At 39.2% G+C, this 9,783-nt stretch overlaps 1 protein-coding gene across 1 annotated transcript; it reads right to left on the reverse strand.

Moving 5' to 3' along the window:
• Nucleotides 1–462: 462 nt before the first annotated feature.
• LOC128455231 (rac GTPase-activating protein 1) lies at nt 463–7,136 on the reverse strand. The gene is made up of 17 exons (XM_053438918.1): nt 6,968–7,136; nt 6,496–6,595; nt 5,834–6,036; nt 5,569–5,720; nt 5,205–5,274; nt 5,025–5,078; nt 4,788–4,865; nt 4,523–4,640; nt 4,224–4,369; nt 3,910–4,074; nt 3,719–3,814; nt 3,361–3,559; nt 3,079–3,184; nt 2,797–2,929; nt 2,550–2,658; nt 2,255–2,363; nt 463–1,699 (listed from the first exon to the last, which is right to left on the reverse strand). Exons 2-17 carry the CDS (start codon nt 6,578–6,580, stop codon nt 1,624–1,626), a joined length of 1,899 nt encoding a protein of 632 aa, XP_053294893.1. The 5' UTR covers nt 6,581–6,595; nt 6,968–7,136; the 3' UTR covers nt 463–1,623.
• Between the last annotated feature and the right edge of the window lie 2,647 nt (nt 7,137–9,783).

Consider the following 9,783-nt stretch of genomic DNA (forward strand, 5'->3'; position numbering starts at 1 on the left):
AATGGAATAACTATAAGATGAGTAAATGATCCCTGCTTTAATTCATGATGATGTTGGACCTCATCGCCTGTCCACTCGGCTCAATAGATTATGGAAATAGCTGTAATGACTATTTGAACAATGAGCCAAATTGTATTATCATTCAGTTCCATGTCAGCTTTGGAATAAATGCTGATGTGTCTACGCTCTTTCATTTAAGATCTTCAACAATGGTTAACACTCAAATTAGACGTTGAAAATCAAGATGAATGAACATTGAGGGCTACAAGAATACAGCATTAACATCCTCAGAGTTAATTGGGCAACACAAAAACCTGTGCAGGTGCAAGATGGTTGTTTTGATGTTGAATTTCTTCTAATAAAACCCACATGTATGATGTTTTCCTCAGATGCTCTCAGGCCTCATTTCAGCAGAGCTCCTCGTCCCACATGCATGAACAACAACCACCAAGACAAACCATCCAGTCTTTTGATGTTTTATTTTTAACTCCACTATGGATTTGTGTAATCTTATTTGAGCGAAGACAAAAGGAATGGACATTAACATTCAGTCCCCAAGATCATAAGTCATTTAGACAGTATTTCAGTAGAGCAACAACATAATGGAAATATTGTATAAGGATGTATAAAATACATATTGAACAAAGCTGTGTTAAAGGATCCGACAACCTAAAATTATCCATATTTCTGACTGGCACTAGATTTGGTTTTAACAAAAAAAATGTACCCACAAATAGGGAGATTTTGTCAGGACAGCGAGAAGACATTATCTCCAGTGTGTTACTTGAGATGTCACCATACAAAACTATTGTGGATACAAATCCTCAACAGGAAGTGAACAGGCTGAAGAAACTTTATTTTGTGATGAGCACACAGATGTCTCAGATCCTCTTCTTTGGTTAAGGTTTGCATAATAAAAGTGGTGCAACAGCAGCCTCTAGTGTGCTGTACCTCTAGGTAGAAAATACTCAGATTGTTAACGTACATTCATACAGTGCAAAAAGCAACGTTCTTTCTATTCAATATCAGTGTTTACAATGCAGTATTGTTAAAGTAGAAAATTCATGATTGTTATTTCACGCCACACAATCAACATACATAACACAAAAGGATAAAATCAGGAAACTGGTTTCAGTTTCCAAGACAACAACAACGTAAGTAAAGCCAAAAAGACACTGGCCAATGATTTTTCTGTGCCTTCGCATCCCTGTCACCGTGGTTACAACCACAGATTCAAAGATGGATGAACACCTATGATCAAATAGCTTAGGAACATCATGCCAAGTGTTATTAGAAAATAACAATCATTAAATTGGGTTAAGAGTTAAACCTCAACATCACATACATGTGACCAGTTTTGGTCATTAATAAATCGTCAGTAGTCACAAGATATAAAAAACAAACTTTAAACTCATGCAGGAATCTTTCCACAGAAAAAAATAAAAACATATGGCAATGAGGTTAGAACACTTCAATAAAAAAAATCATTGTTTTTTTGCATGCTAAAATTGCACATTAGTTTTCCCACATGATTATGTCATTATACATTTTGTTATTGCAGTAGGTAAAAAAATACAACATGGGTGAGCATCTTTTTTTTTTTCTTCTTTCTTTTACCCTTCATTACTTGAGCTGTGGAGAAGAGAAGAAGTTCCCCTGACGGTTATAGGCAGCTGTTGATCTGCCCTTGCTCCCAAATCTAAAAGAAGAGGCGAGGGGAAGACGGTCATGTTTTAAGATTATTCATCATAATTTGAGCAAGAAAATGTGAATACCCCTGGAAATAAATATTTATGGGTAAAAAGGGGAATGCAGTCTTCATATGAGAATAACTAATCATTTTTATAGTTTACTCAACATCAGGTGGAATATTTTAGTTCGAAGCTTAAGATTGAACTGGAGGTGACATCGATAAAACTATTCTTTAAACTTAAATATGCAAATTACACAAGTTTAGCTTAGCACAAAGACTGGGGTGATAATTCTATGATAATTAGTTTTTAGACAATATAATCAATAAAGTAAAGACTTCATATTTCCATGGCCCCACACAATCAGTTGTTTTCATTTCGTAAATTGTTTAGATCAGATTCTCCGGACTATGTGGCCGTTTACAGTCTGTGCTTGGCTGACAAAAAAATTTACAGCATCATTTGAAATGGGAAATATTATCCTAGCTTTCACAAGCTGTGGCATGTGAAAAATTCAGACTCTTTATTTCAGTTTTGTGTGAACAGAATGTGAGTGAACTTACAAGGAGGTGCTGGAGAGGGTCTGCATCATGCGCTGGGACAGCGAGCTAGAGGAGGGTGTTTTAACCATCATCTGGTGCTCTGGAGTGGTCACTGGTCCCAATATGCTCACTACAGATAAATTAAACATCAATACAGACTGTTCTGTTAATTATAAAGCAAAGAGGCTGTATCCATTGATAACATTTTTAAAGGAATTTAAATCTCAAACTTATGTCTTGCCACAACTAACAATCACGTCGTCTTTATCTTGTGATTTCATCCTGTATATTTCTATTGTAGCTGTCTGTTTTTTACCATGGTGGTCTGGAGTTTCAAACTGGTGATTGTTGTCCATGGCTGTATTATCTGGAAGGGCAAACTGGCTCCAGTAGCTTTCTGGAATACTGAGCAAACGCTCTATCACCTTGAGACAGAACAAAATGATTTTTCATAAAAACATGTCCAAAGAACAAAAAAATTGTTCTCAAAGTAAACAACGGCGCACGCGTACACACATATGTATAGTTCATACTGACAAATCAGGTGCTAGCTTAAACGTTACCTTTGGTTGTCTACTTGTGTCATTCAGGATGGTCATGGGGTCTGGGTTGGGAACTGCATGACCCACGAGGGTTGGGCCAAAGACCCTGGCCAGGTTGCGCACATCCATTTTGTTATCCACATACTGTGACACCCTGGGGGAAGAAGTAAATAATACATTTCACAACGTCCTTTTCAACTGTGCATGCTGACCTGAATTGCAGAAATGTTAGAGGTCACAACAAGGTCCATGCTAGCGTAGAAACAGGATAAAACAAAAGCCTTTTTGAAATGTTATAATTACTTTTGCAGGTGAATCATCATGCAGGCCAGAGTGTCTCGGTTGGGTTGAGGCAGCTCACTTATCGTATGGTACAACATTGCCAGACTGTTGCCATCATCCTGGATTTCTACAATGACATTAACACCAGTCAGTTAATCAACCTGTATATAGCCGTTTCCTCTATCCAAATGAGGTCATGTAATAAATCAAAGTATTTGCACTTAAGCAATAAAAAGTTTGAGATGTATAAAGACCATTTTAGATAACAGGTCACCCATAAGCAATTCAGGTTCAGAAACTCACCTGCTGCTTCCATGAAGGTTTTGTTGAGGTGGCAGGTGAGCAGTGGCTCAGGGAGGTTTCTGAGGAAGTCTTTGAGGACACCTGTAATAACGTTGATGTCTTCTACTTTGTTAAGCCGAGGCAGAGTCTTTCCTCTAATCATCTTCTCTTTCAGCTCTTTCACCAAGCGCTCGTTGCCAGAGAGTCTGTACAGGCCAACCTGCAGTGAGGAAAAGATAAAAGCAATCGTCATTGTCTGGCTGTGAAGGAGATAACCAATTAGAGAAGGGATTATCTATTAGAATTGCTCAAGGGAATAGATCGCAGTATTAACATGATGGTGACATGTAAACAGGGACTTTAATTAAGACAGCCTCACCTCATGTAGGCCTCTGTGTTCAATCTCCTTAATGCAGTAGATAACCAAAGCTGGGATCTTTGGGGATGTGGCTGGAGCAAAGTCAGCCAGGGTGGACTAAACACAGAACACATCAGTTTTCATGTAGGTAACATGAAAATAATAGAACATTTTAATATTGAAACACATCGTAAAGCGATGAGAAAATGTACCTCTGTGTTATACATGGGAGTGCTAACAGATGTGGGGTTACAGGGCAGGGGACAGCGGTCACGACATTCTGGATGAGTCACAACCCTGCAATCCTGACAGCGAAGGTAAATCTTTCCAAACTTTGTTCTTCTTCCACAGGGCGCACAGAATTCAGACCTGATCACCTGGTGATGGATGGGACACAGTGGTTAAGTACATCATTTCAATTTGTATTGTGCCAAATCTTAATATTCATTATCTCAAGGCACTTTACATTGAAGGTCAAGACCTTTACATTGTTTATAGAGAGACACCACTAAGTTCTCGCTCTTACTGTTTTAGGGATGAACTGGTGCTTCTTTCCTCCTTTCGATTTTGGGGTTTGGAGTGATGCTGGGAAATCTGACACAGTTGTGCTGGGAGCCTCGCTGGCGGTCTCAGATTGGTCAGTAGTGGTTGTATCAGCCCACGCCGGAGCAACTGCAGACACAAACTCACATTAGTCAAATACCAAAACCAGTAAAAAAAATTAATTAACAAACCCCAACTGGAAAAATTCCAACAGGGTCAGAATTATTTACTTTTTTGTTCCCAGGTCCCACAAATGATTTTTTTTATCCACAATATTCTTACCACTTTTCTTTCTGCTGCGTGTCCAGTACGGCACAGTTTCGATGGTGGAGACAGTCTCAACAGTGCCACCATTCACGGGCACAGTGATGGTAGTTTTGGCCACAATAGACTCATTCATCTGAATTATATATATAAAAAAAAAGATGTTTAATGGTCTTATAGGCAAACTGATTTTATTTCACTGAACTTGATATGTTTACAGATGCAGTCTATTTTGCAGATGTTTGTGCAATGTGTTAGATCAGGCTGCAGAGGTCAGCATTACCCTTTCTGGCGTGCGTCCAGTGGAGCGACGTTTCTTCAAAGCTTGTGGAGGAATTTCAGCGAGTTTCCTGGAGGAGCGCTGTGGATTGAAATTTTACTTTAAATAACACTTTCTTGTGGCTTGATAAATAGCAAGAAAAAGACCCGTAACCACATTTATGCCAAACCTGAAAGAAATGCTAAAAATGTAAGTGTCATTAATATAAACAAAGAAAATATGAGCTAAGGAATCACTAACTCGCTTCTGCCGTTTCTGCAGTCTCACAGTCTTCATCACAGAGGAGTCCCAGTCCTAGAAGACAAGTGCAAAGAAAGACAGTATTACTTAGTCAATGTTCATGAACACTATTGTCCCACTATTTGAGACTCAAATCATGAGTTATCATACAATTATATACAGGATATAAGTTCAATATACCAGAGAGTCATCAGTTTGGTCGTAGCTAATGTCCGATAGCAAAGAAGCCGATTCATCGATCCTAGTTAACCTGTAAAAGAGATGAAAGTCTATTTAATCCCACAGTATCCATGTTAATGGGGAATTAAGTTTTGCCCTGGCAAACTAGTATGACATACCCTTTAATTAGTTATAATATAGGAATTCATATTTCACATATATTCAATCTTCTACAATGGACAGTAAGCAACTGCAGTGCTATACTACAGTATCTTTAAGATAACTAAAAGATCAAGAAAAGAGTAGAAAACCTATTTATTTTAAATTCTAGAATCATCTTTAGCCTCATCAGTACTGTTTCAGAACTGGATTAGGAGGGTCTGACCTTCGGCTGGAGTTGAGGTTGCCTTTAGCAGCCTGTGATGCCTGGGAGTGAGCGCTGAGAAAGGCTAGGGCAGAGCGCTGCTCCTCGCTCAGGAGGACACTGTTACCGTTGTCTGATATTAGCAGCTCCCTGATCAACTGCAGCTGACGTTCCTAATATTGTTGGCAAAAAAAAAAAAATCACTTTTTAAAATACATTTTCTTATTTCCATATCGCTATGTACACAAGTTCAAATAATAGAGCGAGTAAATACTATTACACTAACCAGCTTCTCATAGAGTGTCTCAGCCTTCTGCCGCCGGCGGATCTCCACGTCCACCTGGTTGCGAGCGTGCTTTAGTTTGACCTCCAGCGCTCCCCTCTCAGTCTCCGCTTTTGCCAATATTTCTTGACAGGAAACCAGCTCGTCGCCCGCCCGCAGCCACTTCTTACGGCAATCCTCAAAGTTCATTGCCATCTGTAGGAACTCTGTATAAGACAATGGAAGAAAATACATTTATATTGAGGCTGTCAACCATATTGTATTTACCCAGCGGTAGTTCTGTGTAGTTGGTCGCCATTACGGCTGTAATCATGCAAATTACTTTGAGACAAAGCACAAAAAGACGGTTTCCTGTTGTAAAGTAACAGTGCTTTCGTGGAAGTGAATTATATGGGCTTTTGTTATGGAAATGCTCACCATACCCAGGCCCTTTCAGACTTAACTAATAAATCTGAGGCCTTATACTGAGCACTGTTTCTGCATTCACTCAATGGTTAATAATTCATCACTCCACTTTACACATGTTGGTAATCAAACAGTAGAAAAACCAACATATTAGTGCTGCTTACACCAGCACATGCCACAGCAGAGTGGTTTCACTACACTAACAAAGCGACAGGCTTCTGAAGTGACAAATACCAACACGAAGTGTGGAAATAACTTACGTGGTTCAATGCCCTCATTCAGGCCGTCCACCTGAGCCCTGAGACTCTGGAACTGGTTGTACAGGTTCACTGTAGACGTCTCCATCCTGTCTCACTGCAGCTGGATCAGACACACATACACTTTAACTAACACAGAGAACATGTGGATGATACCTCCGATCGTACGCATAGTTGTTTCGGTGGGTTCCCATCGTGGATCGCACAGAGTTAGCGGTGAATCATTACAGGTTACCCATTGTAGCACGAACTTATTGTAACGTTGTGCACGTCTGAGTTATAACCGCCGACACGTGTTATCTTCACCGTGTTCAAACCAGCTCGCAAAGGTTCTTTAGCGACATGATGTCACGGCTGTTCGAACGTCTCTGTGCCTTGTAGCTTGCTTGTAGCACTCTAACGTTAGCATCGTCACATTAGACCTGAGTTAGTTTCGTGTCGCTCGCGCTGCTAAAGAAGAAATCACAACACGCACCTGTACGATGTTTCTCCAGTGGAAGTGCAGCTGACACGTACTGTCCCGCCGTCCAGTGTTAACGCAGAGGTTAGGAGGTGGATTCCCTCTCCAGCAGCAGCAGCGACCGAGCCACACCTGTCTGACTGACTTTACACATTCTTCTTCAAAAGTTCAAAATCAGCGCCGGTTTTCTTCCTCACCGGGTCGTTTTGAGGAGGATCGGGCGCTCTATCGCCCCCACACTTCCTGAGTTGTAACTGCAGCGGAGTTACATTACATTACATTACATGTCATTTGGCTGACGCTTTTGTCCAAAGCGACTTACAATTAGTACACTCAACATTTATTGTTGAGACATTTCCACTAGTTCCTCCTCCTATTTCTCTTATTATTAACCTTTAGTCACTGAGGGGTTAGATGTGTCTCAGCATATATACATGTATAAATATATATGTCAATCTGATTGTTATTATGTATCTCTGGATGACATATCTATGCAATTTATGTATATTGTAAAAATATCTTCGGTCATCCATAATTCACTAGCAGAAGATAGCTTTATGAAATAATATGTGACACATCACATAATGCTGTACATAATTATTACAGATGACCTTAACAGCATTTGTAATACAAGAAGCAGAATAACATGAAATGTCATTGTCTACATGCATTTTTTTTAAGTTAACATATAAATAATTGCATTACTTTTATTTTTTTTAATAGACTGACTAGAGTAAGAAATTAACTTTTAACCATCATCCATCCAACAAACTATCCATCCATCCATACAGCTTATCCTTTGAGGGTCAGGGGGATGGAGCTGGAGCTGGAGCTGGGGGAAGAGGCAGGGTACACCCTGGACATGCCCCTTGTGTATTACAGAGACAACATACAGAGACAATCAACCATTCAGGCTCACATTCAAACAGGCTCTAATTAACCTAACCCTAATACTAATTTATAAATTCTATTATTTATTTATCTTTATATTGTCAAGATCATTACCAGTTCATGAACTGCAGTCTTTTTTTTTGTGATTAAACACAAATTTGATTGACATAGTTGCAAAATTTGTATTTTCTGTATCAATCCCTCTTGTCTCAATTCAAATAAATATCAGTTAATGGACTGCTACATAACCATTTCGAGACTCAGGAGCTCCTGTATACATTAATTTCTTGGTGACCTCAATAACAAATTAATACATCATGATGACCCAGTGTATTTCCTCATGCCTTGTATAGAAAGACAACAAATTTTTATACCTTTGATTCAAATTCTGTCTGGGTCAGATGTAAGAATCTTAACATCATAAGTAATATCGATTCACTATGATATAGGTGCAATTTTTTTGCCGAATAAGAGCAGTTTTCATTTCAGTCTAGTCATTCTAATGTGGATGTGCCCTGTTGTTGTGGGCCTAGCACATAGGATGCACACAACAGCATCATTAATCAGCCACGGATGGCATATCTAGGAGCAACAGCTCTACTGTGTTCATTGTTTGAAAAGGATAACAAAGACTCACACACATGCACCTCATTCTACAGTTGTGAGGACATTGATATAATGCATTCCCCAGCCCCTCAACCTAAGATTATATTTACATTACATATATCTGATGGCTGGTTTGATCCAAGTCTCAGTGTGAGAAGGGAATTCAAGTGATTGCTGGGAAGCAAAGGGTGGATAGGTTATGGTACTGTTGTGAACAAGTGTGAGGCTTATAGTATCTACGAGAAGATATGCGAACAGGGAGATAATATACATAGCTGATGCTTCAAATTCTGTTTTTTAAACACCGGAGTTGACGATGGTTGGCTACCGCTGTGCTGACCTCACCCCTGCATATGAATCAGACAAAGCACCTGGTGGTAATGGCCCGACAATTGAAACTCACGAAAACAACAGCCCAACAACAAAAGACACTTCCCACCTCAAACAGTGAAGGGGTGAGTTCAGCAATTATTTCCTTATTTTACCAAAGCTGATTAAGAAAAAGGTCTATTTACCTCACAGGTAGTAAGTAAATTAGAACTTGACAGAATTAAAATAACATTAAAGCAACTTGAACTCTAACTGGTTGTAGCTATCTCGAACACCTGAGTGGAATGAAAACCCTAGCTCACACAATCCTAGGTCAGAAAAACAGCACAAACAAGGCAGTCGAGTTAACCTCAGACAGCAGATATGGTAACATTCTAGCAGAAAAGCCTCATTAAAGAGAGTACTCAGCCTACATTCAAGCAGTCCAGCAGTATGAAACCCCAGAAGTTCAATGAACACTTACCTTAACCTTTTATAACCTTAACAATCACAACTAATTGCCGCACCACCAGGCTCAGAGACAGTTTCATCCCCCAGGCCATAAGACTTTTAAACTCCTCTCCATGACATATTTGCATATTTGCACTATTGTTGTTATATTTTCTCCTCAGCTGTTTATATATATATATCTAGATATATAGACTTTATTTTCTATTTTAAATTTTGATATTCTATTTGATACTATTTCTATTTTATTTTATAGGTTGTAATTACTTGAGCATTGCTAGAAGAGAGCCTGAGACTCAAGCATTTCACTGCCAGCGACTGCTTAATGTTATTGTTGTGCATTTGACAATAAAAATCTTGAATCTTGAATCTTGAATCTAACCCTAACCCTTACCCTAACCAAACCCTAATTCTCACCCTGAGCCTAAATCCAAGTGGTAACCCGAAAACAGCCCATTGAATTTGTGAGGATCAGCCAAAATATCCACGCAATGATGGTATTGAACGAAGATTGGACCTCATAACTATAGATATTATACATTGCACTTACATGTAAC

Source organism: Pleuronectes platessa, chromosome 2, assembly GCF_947347685.1.
Source record: "Pleuronectes platessa chromosome 2, fPlePla1.1, whole genome shotgun sequence".
Lineage (NCBI taxonomy): Eukaryota > Metazoa > Chordata > Actinopteri > Pleuronectiformes > Pleuronectidae > Pleuronectes > Pleuronectes platessa.

Excerpts from the sequence above, each read along its gene's own strand:
- LOC128455231 (XM_053438918.1), bottom strand. The coding sequence starts at position 6,580 with ATGGAGACGTCTACAGTGAACCTGTACAACCAGTTCCAGAGTCTCAGG. Across the intron at positions 4,641-4,787 it reads CTGGACGCACGCCAGAAAGG|ATGAATGAGTCTATTGTGGC; the intron begins GTAATGCTGACC and ends TATATAATTCAG. Across the intron at positions 2,930-3,078 it reads ATGATGATTCACCTGCAAAA|GGTGTCACAGTATGTGGATA; the intron begins GTAATTATAACA and ends TTCTTCCCCCAG.